Source organism: Salvelinus sp. IW2-2015, linkage group LG18 (assembly GCF_002910315.2).
Source record: "Salvelinus sp. IW2-2015 linkage group LG18, ASM291031v2, whole genome shotgun sequence".
Classification (NCBI taxonomy): Eukaryota; Metazoa; Chordata; class Actinopteri; order Salmoniformes; family Salmonidae; genus Salvelinus; species Salvelinus sp. IW2-2015.
Genome location: NC_036858.1, coordinates 17,485,528 through 17,511,834, shown reverse-complemented (window position 1 = coordinate 17,511,834; position 26,307 = coordinate 17,485,528). Strand labels below are relative to the sequence as shown.

General features: G+C 41.8%; 1 protein-coding gene across 16 annotated transcripts in view; it reads right to left on the bottom strand.

Annotated features, from left to right (window-relative positions):
- mapta (microtubule-associated protein tau a) overlaps positions 1 to 25,985 on the bottom strand; it is a 47,599-nt gene extending 21,614 nt beyond the window's left edge. For 2 of the 16 annotated variants that reach the window (XM_024007477.2, XM_024007485.1), the window contains exons 1-7: positions 25,865 to 25,966; positions 10,285 to 10,467; positions 7,153 to 7,314; positions 6,605 to 6,727; positions 5,560 to 5,583; positions 3,390 to 3,427; positions 3,037 to 3,165 (exon numbers count right to left, since the gene is read on the bottom strand). In XM_024007477.2, coding sequence (XP_023863245.1) covers positions 3,037 to 3,165; positions 3,390 to 3,427; positions 5,560 to 5,583; positions 6,605 to 6,727; positions 7,153 to 7,314; positions 10,285 to 10,450 — 642 coding nt within the window. In that variant the 5' untranslated portion in view covers positions 10,451 to 10,467; positions 25,865 to 25,966. Of the gene's footprint in view, positions 1 to 3,036; positions 3,166 to 3,389; positions 3,428 to 5,559; positions 5,584 to 6,604; positions 6,728 to 7,152; positions 7,315 to 10,284; positions 10,468 to 10,616; positions 10,845 to 20,790; positions 20,871 to 25,864 lie in introns of those variants that run through there. The other 14 variants (XM_024007486.1, XM_070448358.1, XM_024007490.1 and 11 more) reach the window with 12 other exon arrangements.
- Between the last annotated feature and the right edge of the window lie 322 nt (positions 25,986 to 26,307).

Here is a 26,307-nt window from a genome sequence, read left to right as displayed (position 1 = left end):
GTACTCCTCCCGACGCACTGCACCAGCAGTGGGACGACACCGGCCTCGAGGACAACCACAGGAATGCGMTGCGTGTCGGTCAGGGACAGTTGCAGCTGCCGAAGTTGCGGCGGRGTGGGACGGGCTAGTTGCAGCGTGGTCAGATGGGCCARTCCCACCGTCTCCATTTAGGGTTGGTTATTTTGTCATGTTGTATAAATGATTGGAGACAGGCGCAGGAATTCGTAATTGAGGGGTTTAATACTCCACCCAAAATATACAACATGCCATGAAAAGGCACGGGGACGAAGCCCAAAACAAACACGTATACAAAAAGACAGGGATGTAACCCAAAACAAAAGCGCGAGGTAAAACCTTGAATAAATACATGGAACGAGACCCGCAATACACTACACGGGGCGAGACCCGTAATAACAAATGCACAACAATACACGGGATGAGACCCGTAATAACAAGTGCACAATACACGCAGCGCGAAAGCCGAAATAACAAAGCATAGACCAATGGACATGGGAACAATAACCAACAAGACAATGGTGAACAGAGGGCACATATATACAATTACTAATCAGGGGAATAGGAATCAGGTGTGCGTAATGAGACAGTTCAGCCGGTAGCGTAGACCTCTGGAACGAGCAACAGTACCGGGGGAATCCGTGACAGTGTCAGCAGAGTAAGCTACCCTGTAATTTTTGTAGTATTGAAAAAAATGCATGAGCGCACTTGGGTGTCCTGTACCGGTAAGAAATMACATTAAAGAGATGTAAAATACTAATCCACTTCCACCCTACATATACATCAGATTAAACTATTGTAAAAAAAAGATGAACCCCTAAAAAGGAGTAAACTCCCTCTCCAATCAACTCTGCAGTGAGAGCTGCAGGTCCCTGAGAGAGAGGTTGAGACCAGGGACAGGAAGTGGACACATTGACACAGGCACACACAACACATGGACAAACACATATGCACCACACACACACACGTACAGTTGAAGTCTGAAGTTTACATACACTTAGGATGGATGCCGATGTGCATAAAGATGGCAGAAGTCATTGTTTTAACACCATCCGCTGAGTTTTTCAAATTGCAGGTGTCTCGAAGATAAAATTGCACCTCTTCTGTTGCACTAATTTGACCTAACAAGTCATTAAAACTTGTTTTTCAACCACTTCACAAATTTCTTGTTAACAAACTATAGTTTGGGCAAGTCGGTTAGGACAGACTTTGTGCATGACACAAGATATTTTTCCAACAATTGTTTACAGACAGATTATATCACTTATAATTCACTGTATCACAATTCAAGTGGGTCAGAAGTTTACATACACTAAGTTAACTGTGCCTTTAAACAGCTTGGAAAATTCCAGAAAATMATGTCATGGCTTTAGAAGCTTCTGATAGGCTAATTGACATAATTTGAGTCAATTGGAGGTGTGCATGTGGATGTATTTCAAGGCCTACCTTAATACTCAGTGCCTCTTTGCTTGACAATCTGCCAAGACCTCAGAAAAACAATTGTAGGCCTTCACAAGTCTGGTTCATCCTTGGGAGCAATTTCCAAACGCCTGAAGGTACCACGTTCATCTGTACAAACAATAGTACGCAAGTATAAACACCATGGGACCACGCAGCCGTCATACCGCTCAGGAAGGAGACGCGTTCTGTCTCCTAGAGATGAACGTACTTTGGTGCAAAAAGTGCAAATCAATCCCAGAACATCAGCAAAGGACCTTGTGAAGATGCTGGAGGAAACAGGTACAAAAGTATCTATATCCACAGTAAAACGAGTCCTATATCGACATAACCTGAAAGGCCGACTACGGTTTGCAACTGCACATGGGGACAAAGATCGTACTTTTTGAAGAAATGTCCTCTGGTCTGATGAAACAAAAATAGAACTGTTTGACCATAATGACCATCGTTATGTTTGGTGGAAAAAGGGGAAGACTTGCAAGCCGAAGAACACCATCCCAACCGTGAATCCCGGGGGTGGCAGCATCATGTTGTGGGGGTGCTTTGCTGCAGGAGAGACTGGTGCATTTCCCAAAATAGATGGCTTCATGAGGAAAGAAAAATGATGTGGATATATTGAAGTAACATCTCAAGACATCAGTCAGGAAGTTAAAGCTTGGTCGCAAATGGGTCTTCCAAATGGACAATGACCCCAAGCATACTTCCAAAGTTGTGGCAAAATGGCTTAAGGACAACAAATTCAAGGTATTGGAGTGGCCATCACAAAGCCCTGACTTCAATCCTATAGAAAATGTGTGGGCAGAACTGAAAAAGCGTGTGCGAGCAAGGAGGCCTACAAACTTGACTCAGTTAAACCAGCTCTGTCAGGAGGAATGGGACAGAATTCACACAACTTATTGTGGGAAGCTTGTGGAAGGCTACCCGAAATGTTTTACCCAAGTTAAACAATTTAAAGGCAATGTTACCAAATACTAATTTGTATGTATGTAAACTTCTGACCCACTGGGAATGTGATGAAAGAAATAAAAGCTTAAATAAATCATTCTCTCTACTATTATTCTGACATTTCACATTCTTAAAATAAAGTGGTGATCCTAACTGACCTAAGACAAGGAATTTTTACTTGGATGTCAGGAATTGTGAAAAACTGAGTTTAAATGTATTTGGCTAAGGTGTATGTAAACATCCGACTTCAACTGTAACTAACAATGATATCATGGAAAAACATGTTTTTTCTTCAACCTTTAACTATGAATGATGGATGTATGTTTAGCAATTAGCAATACAGTTGCACCTATTAAGTATTGAGCAATCCAGAGTGTGGGCCCCATTTCATCTAATGTATATTTTGAAAACCTTCAAACACACCCTTACAATCATAAGGGGTTACAATCGAAAAAAGGCAAGACTGGGAGTTAGTGAGTGTTGGCTTCAATTGATGCACAGGAAAACAATGCTGTTTGTTAGGCTGTGTTAAGGTCTAGCCTGCACCACTATCAGCCGTATGCAGGGGTGCATGGGTTGTACCACTCTCAGCCGTGTGCAGGCTTGTGCCATACTTACACGGGGCTGCCTMGCCCCTACACTGCTGGCTCTAGTGGGTACTGAGGTGGGCCCATTTCTGGTTCTGTTGACTGGGGAGGGTCTTTTAAGGGCAGATGTGGGTCTAGCTTTGGTGGCAGTTTTGGTTGTCTTTGTATGATTGGAAGCAATGAGTGTAAAAAAAATAAATAAATTGAATACCTTGAAAGTAAATGAAGAAATGCAATGAAACAGGCATGGATTCACAAATGAACAGTATGAGTTCAAGGTTCATACTGATAAGGAAATATGATTTAAAAAAAGGTTTTCAATGACAAATTAAGAAGACATTTGTAGCATTGTCCATGTGTACTGCTATGGGATAAGTTGCCTACCTTCTTATCAGCATTGTCGTTTTCAATCTTTGCTTGAGCTGTGGTAGAAAAGGGGGAAACAGACATTTAGCATATTGGACTCTTCAGACAAAAATATCTATTGCCCTTTTTTTTTAGCTCACTGAGTGAACAAACTTCGAGAGGCCATCGACATGTTCCGTTGTATGTATGTGTGCATAGGGAAGTGGAGACCAAATGAAAGACAATCACAAAGACGTGGAACTCTCAAAAACATGCATAGTGACTGTAACACACAGGACTTGTTGACTGAAAACACTCAAAAGCATTTGCYAGATCCGTAAACCGTAGTGGATTTTGGGTCTGCAAGGCCAGCAGAAAGAGCAAGACGGACAGGAGGAAACAAAAACAAAGGGAAGGGAGGGAGGACGACAAGCTTATCCTCAGCCAAACGTGAAGTTCCATAGCGCATTTTCAGGGGAGCGAATGCTGCATAGCATACGGTAGCTGTTTTGTAAAATAAAGAGGATGAAATTAACTGAAGAAGATTGAGTTTGGGATTTGGTGAATAGAACTGCAAACAGACCTTTGTATATAGCAACCGGGACCAATGACTTTCTTGCGGGAGAACTTTGAGGAGTTTTCTGGAGTTCGCTTGTGGTCTTGGTGGACTGTACAGCATCTCTCGTCTTGGGATCCTCAACGAAATCCGGTATGGACATATAGCTTGCTCTTTCTAATTCTAAAACAGGGTTAATTACACCTATGTCAGATAGTACTGTTGTCAAATGTTTGTCACTATCAGAAGACACCATGTTTCCATTGACCTGTGGCTCTATTTGTCGCTCCAGCTGGGTGTCCACATCAAAATGGGCAGTGTCCTTTAAAGCTGATGAGACAGCGTCATGTACCTCCTGGAGATGTTCTGAATCATGTCTGGGGCTTTTGTCCACTGGTACAGAGTTTTCCAGAAAAAAGTGGGAAGAGGACGGACTGTGAACCGGAAAGGAATCAGGYCTTCCTGGCACAAACTCCTTAGATCCAGTATTAGAAGCAGCAGCAGCCTGTTGGAGAGACTCGGCATAATCGAAAGTCAGTCCTTGTTTTTTGGCTTCTTTTGAAATCCTTAGACCCTGGTCTTCATCTACCCACAATCTATTCTCTTCAACGGAGGTGAGGTCCTCAAAGGCTGTGCTGCGGACTAAAGAGGTGCCCAGCGGATCGCTCTGCCCAGAGGAGCACTCAGGTGCATCAAGACTGACCGCTCTCTGAGAATCTGGACTGACCCCCTTGGCGGATGGGAGGGCCCCTCTCCCCTCTGACCCCTGGGTATGGTCTCCAGAGGTCCATAAAGAGTTACTCAACTTCTTCCCAAAGTCCCCTCCCCCCTGTGCCCCCTCTGAGTCTGCATCTTCAGAGTCCAGAGAACAGAAAGCTCCCAAGGTCTTGAAGCCAAGTCCTGCCCCAATCTCTGTGTCTTCAGCAGCTTCCGATCCATTAGGCGGCGTCAACACAAATCCACTGAGGATTCCCACACCAGGTGCCTCTAGTTTTTTTGAAAGGCAGATTTAATTGTGAATTTACTCCACTCGTTTCCGCCTCCCCGTTAAAATGTTATTTGAGAAGAAAAGAGAAATTAATTTGACAGTGAACTACATAGTCACGATTTGGAGAACACCACAGAAAAGTTWTTTTTTTATGATGTTTTTGTGTTTATAATGGTGTCGTGGAAGAAGTCACAGGACGCTCTCTGCGTCTGTCCAGCAGCTATGAAAAGTGCGGAATGGATAGAATGGCTTTATGAAATGCACATAACAACTTACATTAACATTAATGACGTAAAAGATGGACAAAATGCTTCACAACTGGATCAATGGAAAAGATTGACAACAGATGACTATGAGACAAATGTAAACATAACTGTGAGATGTGCTGGGATGATATGCTGTCATACACACTGAATGGTGCATATTTCATTCCAAAATATGCCTTTAAAAAAATAAGTCTAATTATGTTGAGAACTTTTAAACAACCATCATATTCTTTTAAACATGTATCATAGCAGTTTATATTACTGTATTATATTGAGTACTTTGGCAACAATAGTATTGTAACAGCTATGGCTAATATCATAAAATAGTGATCTGGACTTTATCTAAGATATACCCAAAGTGTTTGCAAACATTGTCCACAGTGTGATCGACCAAAATACCTGTTGAGGCTGTTCCTCCAGTTGCTGTTCAAACACGGCGAGGCAGTGCAGAGAAACAAAAAGAGGATCCAACTATTAGGTCTTGTCAAACACATTACATGCTACAGTGCATAATATCCAAAAGAACCACGCCACTGCAAAGAAAGCAAAGCAGCCTAGATTACTTTACACCATGCATACAGTTTTTGCTTAATGCACAAAAGCCACAGCAACTCATCTTTACCTCAGCCTTTTTTCACATACATCAAAACAAAGTAATTTGATTAGACAATCCATATCTAAATCCAGGTGTGTGTGTGGGTGGTTATAGGTATTGCTAGATGTGGGAGATGCTGAGCCTGACACACTGTTTTCATTGAAAAATCATGGTCCAACATGACACCTAACCTGGCTTTCCTTCTGGCAGCACAGCAACTGTGTTCTCCATTATTGTGACATCCTCCATATCTGAAGGCTCCTGATCTGTTTAACATATCACAGGGTCCTTTTCAACCTGCTGTTTCCCTTTTCTCTTGGGCTATGTAACATGTAACAGTGTACTACAATACCCATAATGCTATGTGTAACATATCCGGTTTCTATCTGGTTTCAGAATGGAGGCTTGTGTTTAGATCCCACTTCTGACAATAATTCTAGTTGAGATACTGTAGCAATGGTATTGTGTATGGACCAGGGAAAAAGTTATGCTTTGTTATTAGTCTGCTACAAACTTGACCACACACACAAAACCAAATGCACTGGGGAAAATTAATGAGAGAAGTAAGTATTAAGATAATTAAGAGTGATTCATAAAAGACAAAAGGGAAAAAAAGGTTAACCCAGAAATAACATTAAAGTAAGCATTAACAAAAGCCAACCAAAAAACTAACTCCCTTCAGGTTGTGGCTCTGAAACCAACAAATAGTTAAAACAATATTAAGCTGATACAGTACATAATATAATTGTTACGTACAAAAGAGGGGCAGAACCAGCGATTAATATAAAATAACAACATTAGAAAAGTTTAATGCAAAAGACAGTGGTGGTTCTGGTGGTGGGTGCATACCAAGTTGCACCTCCTCCCCAGAGGTGCAATGGTGCACCTCCTCGTCACAGATGCTCTCCAGTTCAGAGAGCACAGACTGTGGTTCAGTCACCCTGTCTTTTGGTCTGGCTTCCTCAGGCTCCACTGGGAGAGAAATACACACTTTAGGTCAGAAACCTGGTTGGGCATGTCATGGATTATTAATAATAAATAACATTCTGCTTCTTATGACAGTTGATCAGAAGCGAAAATCTAAAACACAGAGCCAGACACAATCAATCACACTGAGAAGAAAGCAAAGGTTAGTCATATAAGTTGTCATACATTTGTAAAGGAAAATAAAGTCTGCAAACCAAAAACAAGCTTTTTTGGGGGGTTATGGCTCTGAAACAAATGAATAGTTTAGCAATTTTAAATTATACAAATTAATAGTTTAGCAATATTAAAATGGTATCCTGCATAGAAACACGTACTGTACATAGTGAAGGATTATTTATTTTTTAAACGGATAGAAAAAACATTGGTATTAAAGCTGAATGCAAAGTGCAGCGGTGGTGGTGGGTGCATACCAGGTTGCACCTCCTCCTCACCAGAGGCGCTAAGTTGCACCTCCTCATCACAGGTGTTGCTCTCCAGTTCAGAGAGCTCAGACTGTGGTTCAGCCGCTCTGTCCTCTAGTGTGGCTTCCTCAGGCTCCACTGGGAGAGAAAGGCAAGCTTTAGGTTCGAAACCTGGGCCGTGTTCAGAAGGACACACCGTAGGAAAAGGTTATGAAGGGGAAAATGTTCAATTACGATTTCATATTGGAGATGTGCATGTAGTCCGTGCTGTTTCAGTCCGTTTGGTGCATAATGAACACAACTGCATAGACACGTCATTAGTAGATGGCCCCAAGCCAAGCAGTCATCTATCTATGGCCCTGGCCCCAAGTGCTTATGGTGTGTAGTACTGAAAAACCTCATCCACATTTTCCACACATCAAACACTGGTTATGGAAGTAGTGAATGTCAACAAACGCTGTGAAATGAAATCCAAAATACCTTTATTTCAACATTTAAACCCAGCCATTGGGTATTATTGTAATGTTTAGTCCCTAAATCCAGGCTTAATGTTGCACCCGTTGACCAGCTCTATAATTCCCCTTTCAGAGAATGGCGCCTGTTCCTTCAGCTCTTATCGCACGATGAACAAGCTTGTTACATCATCAAACAATCAATTGCCAACATATTTCAGCGCAAAAAATAAGTGACAACTATTTAAGTTAGCAGTAGTCAGTCTGGCAATGAAATGGAAATTGCTGAAAGGGTGAAAACCATCTTTTTAACCATTAAGAATTATTACTAATTGCCAATGACATGTTCTCATCTACCACTAAACTACACAAAACACGCTTGACTCCYTTGGGAAGTCAATATTTAGTATCTACACTAGATGACTACGAACAAATCACAGTGGTCTCCCGTAACTACTAGTTAGTAGAGTGTACTCACTATGTGCCGTACAGTCGGTGCAAGTACTGTTAAGCTCTGTGTAGGAACCTGACTCGGACCGATGTAGCTTCCTGCTCGTCCGAGTGGTAAGGGGAAGGGCGAAGGGGGAGAACGAGTGCACTAGCGAGGGCTGTAAACTGGGGAAAGCTAGACTACGTACTACTTGGGCAGAGCAGCCATTTTGGGGGCACAGTAGGAATAAAAAGAGAAGGTTATCATCATTGTTGTTGCATTCGTTGCAACACAACAGCAACCCCATTGTGAAAGGTTGGCGACCCTGACTGTAGTCTGCCAGTACAGCTACTGTGCTCTTCTCTCCTCTCTAGATAAAGTGCCTTCAGAAAGTATTCACACTAATTGATCTTTTCCACATTTTGTTGTGTTACAGCCTGAATTTAAAATGTATTACATTTTGATTTTTTTTGTCACTGGCCTAAACACAATACTCCATAATGTCAAAGTGGAATTATGTTTWAATTTTTTTTWATAAATTAAATAAAAATGAAAAGCTGAAATGTTTTGAGTCAATAAGTATTCAACCCCTTTGTTATGGCATGCATAAATAAGTTTAGGAGTAAAAATGAGCTTAACAAATCACATAATAAGTTGCATGGACTTGCTCTGTGTGCGACAATAGTGTTTAACATGGTTTTTGATTGACTCTCTGTACCCCACACGTACAATTATCTGGAAGGTCCCTCAGTCGAGCAGGGAATTTCAAACAGATTCAACCACAAAGATCAGGTAGGTTTTCCAATGCCTCACAAAGGACACCTATTGGTAGATTGGTTAAAAAAAGGAAGCCTGTGTATGGGAAAAAAAGGGAGCCTGTACAGAATAAAAAATATTCCAAAACAAGCAGGGTATTAACCTAAACCTCAAGGCCAAATATACACTGGAGTTGCTTACCAAGACAACATTGAATGTTCCTGAGTAGCCTAGTTACAGTTTTGACTTAAATCGGCTTGAAAGTCTATAACAAAACGAGAAAATGGCTGTCTACAAATGATCAACAACCAACAGAGCTTGAAGAATTTTTAAAATAATAATGTGCAAATATTGTACTATACTGGTGTGCAAAGCTCTTAGAGACTTACCCAGAAAGACTCACAGCTCTAATCTCTGCCAAAATTGATTCTAACATGTATTGACTCAGGGGGTTGAATACGTATCTAATCAAGATACAGTATATTAGTGTTTTTCTTTTCTTTTTTTTACCAATATTACAATTTGTCTTCGACTTTGACATTAAAGTATTTTGTGTAGATCGTTGACAAAAAAATTACAATTAAATCCATACTTTGTAAGATTACTTTCTGAAGGCACTGCAATATGCCATAAACGGCATGGGGCAAACCTCCCTGTAGCCAAGGCTTTCCCCACTGTACTGTATTTCCTCATTCCTTCCCTAGTCTTAGCCTTCCATTGACTGCCCATTTGATTAATAATGTGCCTTTACAAAAGGTTAAGGATCTATGTACTGTCCTGAAAGCTTGATTGTTTACAAGAATGAATTGGTAACAGTGGTGGTGGACGGAGGGGCAGGGAGCATTCTGAGGCCCTGACCCAGATCCCTGTATTGCAAAGTGGGAGAGCGGGAGAGCGGGAGAGTGCAGCTGCAATCTGGGGACTGAAGGCCCAGTCAAGCATGCTTTGTTTGCTTTATGTAAAGGGATTTAAAAAATAGAACAATCAGAAAGCCTCAGCCTCTTGGCCCGCTCATTGCAGAGAATTTTGACTAAGAAATGGCATGTGACTTTAGAGAGAAAAAAAGGCCATCATTCAAGACATTCATCTAGATTTGGCAGTCTTGAACACGTTTTTGTGGCTAGCATAATGCTTGTTGACTACAAAGCTACCCTCTGCCCACTCCGCCCACACAGATCCAATCCATTTGCTTATATAAAGCTATAAAAAATAAACTGTGTAAATTAAGTCATTTGTTGTGTTCTTCCTGACTACAATAAGTAACCCCTGATCACACTTTTCTGGCTCGTGCAGTTTTAATGAAGACATTCTTTTTTCTTTTACCCTTCAAGCTCCTTTACACACCCATCCTCTAAGGCTATTTTGGGCCCCGCAGTAGCAATACCCTCAATAAAACATCCCTCTGTTTCTATCTGGAGGTTAATTGAGCAAGCGTGTGCTTTGACGCTCTGTGCTAGTTTAGCAGCCTATTTTACAGGCTGATAGATAGATATAATAGCTGACCTTTCATGGGGCCATCCCCTGGGCTCCTYTGCCCCAGCTGGACCCCGTTCTCCTGGTGATGCAGGTCGTTGATGGTCATGCCGGCTAAGGAAGCGCTCATGGTGTCCCCGGAGTTGTAGCTGTAGGTGTTAGGGGCGTTGTTCATATAGTCCTGGTGTTGATCCATAGCAAGTCAGGTTCAGGCTATACAAAAGAGGAGCAGAAGAAAGTGCCAAATAGATGTTACCCCAAAAAATTGCCAGTGGCAAAGGCACATAAAAATATCGGAATTCAGATATGACGTCATTGTTTTAGCGCTATCCACTTTTAAGAACCTCCGCTATTGAGCTCACCAGAGCATGTCAATTTCACTCAAGGTGGATCAAGTCAAATTGTGTTGCATTGGAGAGCCTATTCTTCTGAGAGATACAGGTGACTATCGGAATCCAATAGAGATAATCAAGGATGCAAAGGAACTTGCCAGTACCTGGTCCTGAGAATTTGCCAAGTAATTCAATGAACAACCTTTGAAAGTTGAAGAGTCTCTTCCGCCTGACATAAGCCAGTCAGCCAGCAGCGGCTCAATGTAAACAGACACTGCGCCTAAGAAAATCAGGTTATTTATATTCTTAACATGGGTACCTGGTGTAGAGTTACAAGACGAAAATAGTCCCCTGTGCCCATGTGCGTTGTGTCCTAACTGTGATAACTCGCACTTCCTAAACAACCAGAGACTACCTCTGAGTTTTCCTCCTCAAGATTCACTTAAACTCAATCAGACAGAAACTGCGCTTATACTTATCAGTGACCTAACAGAAGTGAAAAGCCACACCAACTGTCAAGCTTGAGGTTTAAGCCAATTTATTTCTTTATTATTGATTTCCAGTAACATCTTTAGAAATATGTCATTAAGACGTGTATCAACCATCAAGGAGTTAGAGACCAGTGTGTGAGGACATGCTCGCTCCATCAGACAGCTGTGAACGGCTTCAAATCTCATAAAATGAGGATTACATACTGTCTCAGATTAAATCAAAGCCTATGGTTACGTCAGCGTTTATTCTATTTCTATCTGCTTTTTTCATCTTTCCCTCTCTCTCTCACACACCACGCACATAGCCTTTTGATACCCTGACAACAAACACACACACACACACTAGCTCACATGCACGTGCACACACACATAAGAACCACATAATATAAAACGTAAGTGACCATAAAAGCGTATTTATTGTCTTGTAAAGCTTCTTTTTTTTTTACATCTGAATTCCGGCGTCAAGTCATTACTAAACACGATTGCGAATGTGAATTCACAAAATAGCTGGGGGTAAAATTATGAGGATCATTGATAATTATACAACGGGTGGGTCTAATCCTGGACACTGATTGGTTAAAACCGCATTCCAGCTGGTGTCAATTCCACAATTTACCACCCGGCTAAAGCTATGACTTGAAATGCCTATTTACTCTGTTCCGTCTCACTGCGCAATCCACTGGTTGTCACATCAGCCCAGTCAGACAATATATAAACTTGAMCTCCACTGTAAAAAGCATCTAGACATTATCTCCCATTTATTTTATACTAGCAATTGGTACTRAATAGCGGAGATTTGTACACTGCTCAAAAAAATAAAGGGAACACTTAAACAACACAATGTAACTCCAAGTCAATCACACTTCTGTGAAATCAAACTGTCCACTTAGGAAGCAACACTGATTGACAACACATTTCACATGCTGTTGTGCAAATGGAATAGACAAAAGGTGGAAATTATAGGCAATTAGRAAGACACCCCCAATAAAGGAGTGGTTCTGCAGGTGGTGACCACAGACCACTTCTCAGTTCCTATGCTTCCTGGCTGATGTTTTGGTCACTTTTGAATGCTGACGGTGCTTTCACTCTAGTGGTAGCATGAGACGGAGTCTACAACCCACACAAGTGGCTCAGGTAGTGCAGCTCATCCAGGATGGCACATCAATGCGAGCTTTGGCAAGAAGGTTTGCTGTGTCTGTCAGCGTAGTGTCCAGAGCATGGAGGCGCTACCAGGAGACAGGCRAGTACARCAGGAGACGTGGAGGAGGCCGTAGGAGGGCAACAACKCAGCAGCAGGACCGCTACCTCCGCCTTTGTGCAAGGAGGAGCAGGAGGAGCACTGCCAGAGCCCTGCAAAATGACCTCCAGCAGGTCACAAATGTGCATGTGTCTGCTCAAACGGTCAGAAACAGACTCCATGAGGGTGGTATGAGGGCCCGACGTCCACAGGTGGGGGTTGTGCTTACATCCCAACACCGTGCAGGACGTTTGGCATTGCCAGAGAAAACCAAGATTGGCAAATTCGCCACCGCCCTGTGCTCTTCACAGATGAAAGCAGGTCACACTGAGCACATGTGACAGAGTCTGGAGACGCCGTGGAGAAACATTTGCTGCCTGCAACATCCTCCAGCATGACCGGTTTGGCGGTGGGTCAGTCATGGTGTGGGGTGGCATTTCTTTGGGGGGCCGCACAGCCTCCATGTGCTCGCCAGAGGTAGCCTGACTGCCATTAGGTACGAGATGAGATCCTCAGACCCTTGTGAGACCACATATGCTGGTGCGGTTTGGCCCTGGGTTCCTCCTAATGCAAGACAATGCTAGAGACCTCATGTGGCTGGAGTGTGTCAGCAGTTCCTGCAAGAGGAAGGCATTGATGCTTGGACTGGCCCGCCCGTTCCCCAGACCTGAATCCAATTGAGCACATCTGGGACTTCATATTTTGCTCCATCCACCAAGCCACGTTGCACCACAGACTGTCCAGGAGTTGCGATGCTTTAGTCCAGGTCTGGAGGAGATCCCTCAAACCACCGCCACCTCATCAGGAGCATGCCCAGGCATTGTAGGAGGTCATACAGGCACGTGGAGGCATACACACTACTGAGCCTCATTTTGACTTGTTTAAGGACATTACATCAAAGTTGGATCAGCCTGTAGTGTGGTTTTCCACTTTTTTTGAGTGTGACTCCAAATCCAGACCTCCATGGGTTGATAAATTTGATTTACATTGATCATTTTGTGTGATTTTGTTGTCAGCACATTCAACTATGTAAAGAAAAAAGTATTTAATAAGAATATTTCATTCATTCAGATCTAGGATGTGTTATTTTAGTGTTCCCTTTATTTTTTTTGAGCAGTGTATAAAACTGTGTCTCTCTCTCTGGCATTTGCAACATTGTTTCAATATTGAAATTCGATCCCCAGCGGTCCTATTGTTTTTTGTTAAAAAAAAATTGATTTCAACTTATTTAACCAGGTAGGCTAGTTGAAACAAGTTCTCATTTGCAACTGCGACCTGGCCAAGATAAAGCATAGCAATTCGACACATACAACAACACAGAGTTACACATGGAATAAACAAAACATACAGTCATAAATACAGTGAAACAAAGAAAACAAAAAGTCTATATACAGTGAGTGCAAATGAGGTAAGATAAGGGAGTTAAGGCAAAAAATAGGCCATGGTGGCGAAGTAATTAAAATATAGCAATTAAACACTGGAATGGTAGATGTGCAGAAGATAAATGTGCAAGTAGAGATACTGGGGTGCAAAGGAGCAAGATAAATAAATAAATACAGTATGGGGATGAGGTAGGTAGATGATGGGCTGTTTATAGATGGGCTAGTACAGGTGCAGTGATCTGTGAGCTGCTCTGACAGCTGGTGCTTAAAGCTAGTGAGGGAGATGAGTCTCCAGCTTCAGAGATTTTTGCAGTTCGTTCCAGTCATTGGCAGCAGAGAACTGGAAGAAAAGACGACCAAAGGAGGAATTGCGCTTGGGGGGTGACCAGAGAGATATACCTGCTGGAGCGCGTGCTACAGGAGGGTGCTGCTAGGTGACCAATGAGCTGAGATAAGGCGGGGCTTTACCTAGCAGAGACTTGTAGATAACCTGTAGCCAGTGGGTTTGGCGACGAGTATGAAGCGAGGGCCAACCAACGAGAAGTACAGGTCGCAGTGGTGGGTAGTGTATGGGGCTTTGGTGACAAAACGGATGGCACTGTGAATAGACTGCATCCAATTGGTTGAGTAGAGTCGTTGGAGGCTATTTTATAGATGACATCACCGAAGTCGAGGATCGGTAGGATGGTCAGTTTTACGAGGATATGTTTGGCAGCATGAGTGAAGGATGCTTTGTTGCGATATAGAAAGCCGATTCTAGATTTAATTTTGGATTGGAGATGCTTAATGTGAGTCTGGAGGGAGAGTTTACAGTCTAACCAGACACCTAGGTATTTGTAGTTGTCCACGTATTCTAAGTCAGAGCCGTCCAGAGTAGTGATGCTGGACGGGCAGGRAGGTGCGGGCAGTGATCGATTGAATAGCATGCATTTAGTTTTACATGCGTTTAAGAGCAGTTGGAGGCCACGGAAGGAGAGTTGTATGGCATTGAAGCTCGTCTGGAGGTTAGTTAACACAGTGTCCAAAGAGGGGCCAGAAGTATACAGAATGGTGTCGTCTGCGTAGAGGTGGGTCAGAGAATCACTAGCAGCAAGAGCGACATCATTGATGTATACAGAGAAGAGAGTTGGCCCGAGAATTGAACCCTGTGGCACCCCCATAGACACTGCCAGAGGTCCGGACAACAGGCCCTCCGATTTGACACACTGAACTCTATCAGAGAAGTAGTTGGTAAACCAGGCGAGGCAATCATTTGAGAAACTAAGGCTGTCGAGTCTGCCAATAAGAATGTGGTGATTGACAGAGTCGAAAGCCTTGGCTTTAGGACCTTGAGCGTGGCTAAGGTGCACCAGCTCTGAAACCAGACTGCATAGCGGGGAAGGTACGGTGGGATTCTAAATGGTCGGTAATCTATTTGTTAACTTGGCTTTCYAAGACCTTAGAAAGACAGGGTAGGATAGATATAGGTCTGTAGCAGTTTGGGTCTAGAGTGTCACCCCCTTTGAAGAGGGGTGATGAACGTGTAGGGTTCGGGAGTCGGGATGACACACTCAGGCAGGCAGTTCTTCTCAGACAGTTCAAAATCATGAATCAGCATAAGTTTTATGGACATATACAAAAAAATTGAAAACAGGCTAAATGAAAAACTAAATGCAGCTAGTATGCAGTCTTTCCAGCTTCAGTTTGTGTAAGGACCGACGCTGGGAGACGAGAAGCAAGTACAGGGAGTGAACATTTAATGGGACAACGGACATGAAACAGAACACGGACAGGGGACACATTTTGTTTTCCCCTGTCTGGACAGGGGAAAACAAAATGACAATAATGCTGATACGGGGTTGAAACAAAGGAGCAGACAGATATAGGGAAGGCAATCAAAACATGAAGGAGTCCAGGTGAGTCCAATGAGGGCTGATGTGCGTAATGATGGGGACAGGTGTGTGTAATAATGGGCTGCCTGGCGCCGAGAGAGGGGGAGAGGGGGCTTGGGTGGCAACCCTAGATTTGTGTCAGGACTATCTCGTGGAAGGATGAAACAGTATGAATAAATTAATCAAAATAAATCTTTTAATGAAACTATTTTAATCATTATTTGAATATGTTGGTAACCCACTGTATAAAAGTGATAATGCCCTCGAAGCCGGTGTTTGAAGGATATATTGGCAAGGTTTTCCGGCCCGAGACAACACCCATGCCAATAAATCCTCCAAACACCGGCTTCTCTGGCATTATCACTTAATTAGACCCCATTGTTTAAAACCACTGTTGCCTGTAAACCCGAATTCTAATTGTTCCTTTTGTATACATTGATTTCTGGAGTAATATGCACGAGGACACAACAAACAACATGCATGGACATTATCTGCTGAAATCTTAAAATCTTTAGTTTGAGTGATAATGGCAGTGAGAGCATATTCACCAGAGTTAAGGCCTAGATGGGGTACCCTTCTTCCCAATATAACCTACTGTGTGTGGGCCAACACACTATCACAGCCTATTGTGAAATAGACACAAATTGCTTATTGGAAATTAGTGACAGGCACACGAATATTTTTTTTTAGTGTGCAGTATATGATTTTTTAGACAGTGCATTTCAATCACAGATAAAGACAGTAGGTTACTTAAAACTTCATCGGGACAGGGGGCAGCGTTTCCACTTTGAACAAATTGCGTGCCCAAACAGAATTTCCTCCTACTCTGCCCCAGAAGGTAATACATGCATATTAATATTACTATTGTATAGAAAACACTCCGAAGGTTCTAAAACTGTTTGAATTATGTCTGTAAGTATAACAGAACTCTTTTGGCAAAAAACTCTTTTGACAAAAACCTGAGAAGATTTCCAAACAGGAAGTGAGAACTCGATTTTCAAAACAGTGCCAAATGATACCCATTATAGTTATGGATGAGCAAACACTTCCTAGGGCTTCCACRAGATGTCACCGTCTTTAGATTTTGGTTATATGATTCTACTATAAAGGAGGGGCTCATAGGAGCTATTTTACTGAGTGGTCTTCAGAAATTCTCAGTCCCATTTTMCGCGCGAGCGAGAGAGAYTGCTCTCGTTCCAATGCTCTTTCTTCAGACAATGAAATTCTCCGGTTGGATCCTTATTGATGATTAATGTTAAACACATACTAAATATGGATTGCATACATCATTTGACTTGTTTCTACGACCTGTAGCATTTTAGCTAACTATAACCCCTAAACCTTAACCCCCAACCCTAACCTTAACCCGTAGCCTAGCTAACGTGAGCCACCTAGCTAGCCTAGCTAACATTAGACACAACAAATTGGAATTTGTGTAATGTACACAAATGCGTTATGATAAAAACCATCTAATACACATCACGAATTTCYAATAAGTAATTTGTGTCTATTTCACAATAATATGTGATACTGGGTTGGTGTGGGTTGCTTGGCCTGAAAACCTGACCTTCACTGGGTGCACCAGCATATCTTCTGTCCTTGACTGTTTAAACAAACACAATCCTGGTCCTCATATATAGCACAAATGAGAAGTCACCAGACCTGGGAATCAAGCCCTCAGAGCACCCCAGATTAGGAAACCTTAACTGGGGTGCAAAAGTCCCTGCTGGACAGTGATCTCGTTAGTATGTGTGGCAATGTGCAACTGAATTATTAATGAAATATGTATTGAAATATGTACATGTATAAGTAAAGTGATGGGTGTGAGGCAATAAAAAGTATAACTAAAAAGTAAGAAAAATAATGTTTAAATAGTTAAATTGTCATTTATGATATGATTTTTTTGCTGCATCGCCACATACAGGTAACCACCAACAGAAAGTGTCTTAATAGGGCGTTGGGCCACCACGAAACAGAACAGCTTCAGTGCACCTTGGTATAGATTCTACAAGTGTCTGGAACTCTATTGGAGGAATCCGACACCAATCTTCCACAAGAAATTCCATCATTTGGTGTTTTGTTGATGGTGGTGGAAAATGCTAGCTATGTTCGAATACCCATATTAACATACTGTATACTGCATACTTAATGAGTATATACTACATACTATATAATATTAGTTCATTTTAGTATACTGTAAACGAACAGTATCCTTTCAGGTCAGTGTACTAGCGCTTCGAATGTCTCCCGGAATTTGATGCTGTTGCTAGCTTGTTAGCATAACAAATTACTAGCTAGACATCCTATGACTTCATTAACAATGTCCATTGAGAACGCACAACGACTATACCACTTAGCTAAGCTAAGAATGATGTGAATAATCAAGTCAATAAATGTAGTTAGTTAGAGAGCATATAGTTAATATACTGGCAAGTTCAATGTATTAGTAGCTAACTAACCGGTAAATACAAGTAACTGCTGTAATAATATGCTATGTGGTTTGTAAGGCTAGCGTAGCTAACAAATTGTCAGCCAACATAACATGTAACGTAACTTATTTGAAAAGTCATTACCTTATTACATTGCTAAATATGTTCTTAATATATGTCATAATTAGCTAAAGCAATGAATTTGTATTCGCTCTCGTCGTACTTCGGCTGCATATTTTCCGCCATTTTCTTCAAATCTGAAAATGTGGGGAAGCCCATTTTCTGAAGAATTGCATTATGGGCCCTAAAATCACGGAAATAGTGTCCACTGCTTTTGTATACTTCGTATTTTGGCGAATGTAGTACGACATCCGGGAACTTTTGGCATACTAACTATATCCACACTATGACCAATAAGCATACGACATCCTCAAAATATGTCACAAATAGTATGGTTAGTGACGTTAGTATGAGTATTCGAACACCGCTGCTGTCTCAGGCGCCACTCCAGAATCTACCATACGTGTTCAATTGGGTTGACATCTGGTGACTGAGATGGACATTGCATATGGTTTACATTGTTTTCATGCTCATTAAACCATTCAGTGACCATTCGTGCCCTGTGGATGGGGGCATTGTCATCCTATGGGGGCATAGCCATGGTTGCATAAATAATGGCCTGCCCAGCATTTTTATACATGACCTTAAATATGATGGGATGCTAATTGCTTAATTAACTCAGGAACCATACTTGTGTGGAAGCACCTGCTTRCAATATACTTTGTATCCCTCATTTACTCAATTGTTTCCATTATTTTGGCAGTTACCTGTATATTCTACCACAAGGGCATGAACATTCACTTATACAGTTACTCTCAATACTTGACACAACTCCCTCACAACACTCCCATTGTGGATTTACACAAAACAGAAGTCAAACAACAAGCGGGCTGCATGCCAAAGAAAACAATCGCTCAGAGAAAGTTGACGCTCCATGTCCGGGAGCTTTGAGGATTAGGAGAACTAACAGAGGCAAACCCAAGGTCGAAAAGCACTAGATCCCTTATCTGATAACCAGCATATCTATTTTATGCTATGCTTCTATGCTTCAGTCCCCAGGTTGGCAACAGCAAATTTTCCCCATGTTATTATTTTGTGCCCATGTAGAAAACACAGTGTAAATTTAATCTGATCCTGCTTTGAGAATCCACCCCTCTCAAAAAACAAAACATTTGAGAAACAACACACAAAGACACTTCACCAGGTCGTATTTTGCGGTAGAGGGAGCTGAATTCAACAGAGAGATTCCCACTGGGCACAGACGTCAATTCAAGGTCTATTCCACGTTGGTTCAACGTAATTTCATTGAAATGGCGTGGAAACAACGTTGATTCAACCAGTGTGTGCCCAGTGAGTTCTAACGAATTGCTGTTGGCACTAAAATAAATGTTATTTAGGACCAGTCTCTTGCAACAGAATTCAATCTTCACTGGCTTCAATTTCAACTGCTAAATAAAACGAGGACTTTATTCCGTGTTGGAATTTCACGAAGGCACAGAAAGGTTGGCTGTGACTTGCAACCGATCCCACGTGGAGCGTGTGAAAATGGGATATTGGCAAATAGGCCCTGGTTCTAAAGCAAACCCAGCATAGACGGCGACAGAAAGAGCATGATCAACAAAGATATTGACATAGCTCTGGGAGAACCAAGACGTACCCAAAGAAATTACTGACATTATTACTGTGAACCAACAGAGAGCTCTTCTTGACCTATAGAACCACTTGTTTTCTGAGGAAGACTCTAAATGCCAAGGCCAAGGTTGAGATTAAATTAAATGGGAGWTTTTGCTGCAGTTCTTTTTGTCAAACTAAGGATTTACTACAAAGAAAATACACAAAGTTGTATTAAAACCCCTGAAGGGTTTATGCCAAGCAAAATGACTCGGTTCATCAAAGCAGCTGTTTTAATGACTCAGTAAAATCATGAAAAAAGGTTTCCTTCAACACCAAAGATGACAGAGAATCAATAATAAACTGTAAAAACAATCAAACCACATACAGTCTGTAATACAAACGGGAAATTTATTTTTTAGCCAGTTCAATTGATTGCGATACAAAAACAAAAGGTTTGCCGATGCAGTGAGAGTATCTGATGGCATGCTCACTATTGCTGCGTGAGCTAGCTAGCTGCCCTCATGCCTGACTGCTTCTGTATCTCTGACCTACTTTCACCATGACTCCCTCTGTATACTCCTAGTCTCCATCCTCAGGCAGGAAGTAGTACCATAGAAACAACACTGAACTCTACCTTTAAAACAGGCCTACGCCTACCAAGTGGCTAAGGATAACCGTTAAAGTGAGCCTCATTTTTCGCATCATACTGCTGGAAGCTAGTGGAACAGCTTGCGGCACAGCCTGCGTAATGAGTATGGCTCACGCAGCACAGGATGGCAGCACGTCATCGTCCGCAAACACACGTTGGCTTAGAAACTGCGGGCATACTTCTCACAGTGGTGGGATATTTTTTTCATGTCTTTGGCTTCATGACTCAAGGCTAAGATCCTGCCTCTGCGTTTAAATCAGGATTGGGAAATGTCTTCTTTTTTTTTTACCAACAATTTGGTAGCACTTCCTATAAACACATTGCATTAAAGGCACATATATAAGGTCTTATGAACAATGCATAAGGCATTCATAAAATGCAGAACAGAGGTGCTAATAATTAGTATTCATTCATTTACAGTCATAGGAAGTGTTACTAGTTTTTTTTGTCTGTAATTTGATTGAAGCTTACCATTTTCCTTCGGCGCTTGAATTCAGGATATCTGGAATTCTGATACTGTCGTGATAGAACGTGAACTGTGATGGCCTCAGACGCTGCAGCTGCTACATATTCCAATATGTACACAGTGTCTGCAGCTACAGTACGATCTGCCACACACACCCACCCCCCTTTCTGCCACTTTAATGAAGACTAGTGGTGCAATGAGCCAACGTCTTCCATCAGCATGGTGCCAATTAACCATGTACAAGAACGCAGTTAAAAGCCCAGTATGACTTTAATCCTCCCTTTAACAATCCAATACAATCCTTTTCAAGAAAGACCTAATTTGGATTTCTTATGCTAGATTCTATAATTGTCTGAGGACCTAGTAGTCTAGGACAAAGTCATTTTTAATAGTACCTTTTAAATAGTGCCCCCCCCCAAATGCGAGACAGTGCCTCAACTGGAATATCTGCTGGAATAAATCCATTTGATGAGGAACAAACTGCTTCATTGATTGCTTTTTTTTATTGAACCGTTATTTAACTAGGCAAGTCAGTTAAGAACAAATTCTTACAATGACTGCCTACCAGAAGGCAAAAGGCGTCCTGCGGGGACGGGGGCTGGGATTTAAAATTAAAGGACAAAACGCACATCACGAGAAGAGAGACACCACAACACTACATAAAGAGAGACCTAAGACAACAACATAGCATGGCAGCAACACATGACAACACAGGATGGTAGCAACACAACATGACAACAACATGGTTGCAACACAACATGGCAGCAGCACAACATGGTAGCAGCACAAAAATGGTACAAACATTATTGGGAACAAACAACAGCACAAAGGGCAAGAAGATAGAGACAACAATACATGACGCAAAACAGCCACAACTGTCAGTAAGAGAGTCCATGATTGAGTTTTATCTCCAAGAGATGGACATAAAACGGTCCTGTTTGAGTGTTTTTTGCAGCACGTTCAAGTCGCTAGCAGCCATTACGAACACAGGCTATGAAACAGTGGTCATTAGAGAGAACACCAGACTGATAGCTATCAGGATTATTTGTAAGGATAACATCAAGGAGAGTAGCCTTTTCTGGGTGTTTGGAGTCATACCTTGTGGGATTGGTAATAATCGGACAAAGATTTAGGGAGTCCCATTGCTTTAGGACTTGGTCAGGTGGTTTAAGCATGTCCCAGTTTAGGTCACCTAGGAGGACAAATTCAGACTTAGTGTAAGAGGCCAGGAAATAGCTTAGGGCATTTAGGGTACAGGCCGGTGCTGATGGTGGCCGATAACACCCAGCAACAGTCAACAAAGAGTTATTTGAAAGTTTAATGTGTAAAACCAGCAAATCAAATTGTTTGGGGACAGACTTGGTGGAGACAACCGAGCACTGAAGGTGTTCCTTGGTAAAGATAGCCACTCCACCACCTTTGGAAGATCTGTCTTGCCAAAAAAGGTTATAACCAGAAAGGTCAATATCAGTGTTCAAAACACTCGTTCATAACCATGTCTCAGTAACGACCAACACATCTGGATTGGGGCTGTGAACCCACACTTTCAATTGATCCATTTTAGGTAATAAGCTTCTCGTGTTAACGTGGAGAAAAAACTGGTTTTTACGAGAGCAGAAATCAGTGAAGCAGATATCAGAGCACAAATCAGAATTGGGGCTAGCAACAGTAGATGGGCCAGGGTGTACATGCACATTTCCAGATATAATCAGCAGTAATACAATCAGGGCATGGCAGAGGACAGGGAGAGCTCTGCAGTGTTGACTTATAACATTTGAATGTGCATTAGATGGCAACAATATCATATTGTACAGCAATTTCATCAGGTAGCATGAATACAAAGCTGGCGAGAGGTGGTTAGAATAGGACGGGACTCCAAGAGTCCGTGTAACCAATAGAGAGTCAGAGTCCAGAGCGTGGGAGCAAACATAGACTGTCCCACTGTTGGGTCAACAAGCAAGTTCATAGTCAACAAAGCATGCAGGAGTCATGAGGCAAATAGCATAAAACACAAGCGAAAAACATAACAACTTGTGGCTAGCCATTGTAAGTTCAGAGTCACTCGCCCCAACAGTGCATGTGTGCTGGGGACGAGCGAAAGCTGGGGAGAGAGGGGGTAGTGTAGCGGGGGTACCTATACCAGACAGGGGGAGACAGGCCAGGGCAGACAGTGAACAGATCGCCAGGTGGAATCCAAGCAGCAGTGCAGCAGGCAATGGGAGTAAGTGGGAGAAGCTTTTTTCGGGAGGCAGATTCCTTGTAGAGAATCCCTGCTAGCTAGCTAACGTAGCTAGCAAGTCTCTGTCCGTCTTTTCTACATTTATCCAACTCTAATTCTATATTTTTGCAGAACTCAGGAGCCCATGCTCTCTGAGTTGAAAGGAATATTTTTAATTAGTAGGCCTACTATAGGCTATTCTAGACAGTCTGTCGCCACCTGAAACTCTTGAATTGATCCTGATCACCCCTACACCATTTGGGTTCCAACCTGGTCTCATAGAATAGACATAACATAATATATGTAAATCCTTGATGATAAAATTAGTATGCTATGTTACATTTGGTATGGTTACATAAGACAGATGGCACATAAGGCTAACAAGAAAGTAGGGTGGTTCTTCGGGGTAGATGGGTTGACGTATAACGCAAAGGTCTAGATACCCAAAGGTTGCGAGTTTGAATCGCATCACGAACAACTTTAGGATTTTATCTAATTAGCTAATTTTAAACTACTTACTTTTTTTTGCTAATTCTTAACATATAATTTGAATTGTAAATCATAACATATCATACAAAATGGGTGATGGACATCCACTAATGAATACATACCATACGAAATGTAACATATGGTACTAAATGGAGTGTCTTGGTTTATGTCCAGAATAATACAAAATGCTCTGAGACCAGGTTGCAGCGTTCAAGTCAATTCCATTTGAATTCAAAGCTGGAAAGAAATCAATACTGAAAATTGTTTTATTTCAAATTCATAAGGTGACTGGCGGAAACTGTGACAATTTATTTGATTAATGAATTGTATTTAAATTCATATCCTGAATTGGCTGATTTTCTGCTTTAGCCTATAAACCTTTGGAGAACTTTTGGATGGTTGCTTCAACAAGAAGGAATTTGTTGGGTTGGCCTCTCTCCCAATTTGGGTGTGAGAGCTGTTTTGAAAAATCGTTCTAATTGGTTGCTGTAATTAACTTAAAGTATTCAAGTTCAAATCAATTACCTTTATCAGGGATTTGTCTGTCAGCTTTGTGGAGGATTGGAACACAGGTTCCACTGCAAATATAAACGCAAATACCAGAACTGCCAGTAGGCTACATTCCATTAGTGCCAGTGGATCAATACTGCTGTAGAAACTTGCAGCTGGGTGTATCAACACCTCCACACATGACCAAAAACATGTAAATTCGTCCACTATGTTTCATATTTTTGCAAGCGTGCCTATAGGCTACTGTAGCCTATGAGTTTACATGTCGATGTTGCAATGGCTTTCATTCAATTTACAGACCATGCAATCTATTTTACAGAATGCAATCCGTTTGATTAAAGTCTTCCTAATGCTTTCTCGATTTTATAAATTGACATTTCATTCTCATTATTGTCATATTGCATATAGGCAATATGCACCAGCGCAAACGGTTGGTTTTCCCCGATCAGGCTGTTCCATCATTGCATCGCCGCAGCTCCCCGAGACAGGAGAAGAGAGGAAAGGCGTGTCCGTGAAATGAAATGGAGACTTGGCTACTACTGACATCCATTCTAACCATTTCATACCAAGCCGCTGATTAAACCCACAGCAATTGATGACACGTGTCATCGATTGCCTCAAGTATTTTCCTTCCAAGAGGGAGGCTGGCATACAATAGGCTTGTCATTGTCTAGATTCTACTCAAGGCGAATATAATGCGCTCATGGATTTTGTGTACGCCTCATTTCAATAGATTAGACCCCTCGACCAACACAAGCGGATTATTGCGCTAAACAAACCCATCACCCATATGTGTAAAATCAGATGACCAGCAACACTGCTGCAATGGCTGCATGTCTTCTCAAAGGTTTGACTGCTCTGCACACGGAGGAAAGGGCGTAAATGCATACCATTGGTACAATATTAATCAACTAGAAATGGGTATGGCTTTTCTGTTGAGTGCAGGCTATGGAAAATAGCCACCACTTTTGTTCAGTCGCTCATGAAAAAAACATTTTACAATTTGATAAACCCTAATTATGCAAATATCTAATGATGAAAAGAAAACATGATATTTGAGGCACAATATCCGGGCAAGCTTGTCGTTGTTGACTCACAACGATGCCATGTTTTGGTAGGGCCTCGGATGTAAGGAACATGCAAAAGATCCAGAAAAAAACGCACTGTTTACCTACAAATAGGGAGCCGACGGTTCCGGGGTATAGAAATAGTCAATACAAATAGCAGACCAGAAAACTTACAGGAATAATTTGCTGTCCTGAAGAGTGTAAATGGCATCAAATGATGTCGAATCACTTTTATCCTCATAATAATGACATTATAAATATTTGATGGATTATCCTTGTTAAAATGTTTTTTAATCATATGGCGACAACAAATTCTTGTTCTTCCGTGCAACCGATGACACTGAGAAATTGTGATTTAAGAATAGCCTATCGCGAGGACATGTCTTACATTGCGTGTAACGATAAATAATGGCAGATACAAAAACATGTTTGTGTATTGTTGCATGATGAACACTGTAAAACCAATAACAATAATGCGCATTTGTATTCAATACATTTGCATAGGCTACAAGTCTATGCAACCTGGATTTTTGGCACAATATTAGGGTACACTGTTACAATATTACATTTTAATATGAACACAATTTGTATACGTGCTACTCTGGCCCAACCTCTCCCACCTCATGGAAAAATATAAATGACAAGACCAATTCCGATTGAGAATTACGACGCTATTGTTTAAACGTTTCATTTGACGCGCATTGCAATCGAGTCCGCATTGCAATAAGAAAAAACACGGTGTAATTACAGTGGATTTGGGTCAAGTAAATAATATAATTATCTAGGTTTCCTTACCTGTGTGCAGACAGTGTGGTTGTTTCTACAGCTGCACAGTTGTTCACAGAGCGCACAGTCGTCAGACGCAGTTCACCAAGATGCCATAACGGGAGGCAGTCGCCAGAGAGCAGCAGATTTGTGATGGTGTCTCGAAGTGGCTGTCTGCCTGGCTCTGTCTTTGTCAGATCATTGAAGTAACAGTCGTATGTATACCAGCCAAATTATTCCGTACCATAAAGTCATATTTATCAATCATAGTCTATGGCCTATAATAACCCCAATTACACTTGGCATTAAATTATTTGACAGGCAATTTACTGAAAGTACATAATACACACAGAGGGGACTCTGTTTACAGAGTGGGACTCAGACACTTGTGGTACTGTTCTATCGCCCTCTCTGTGGCATTTATTGCCACACACCCAGTGCCAACTTTTACACTGACTTGACAAACCAGTCAG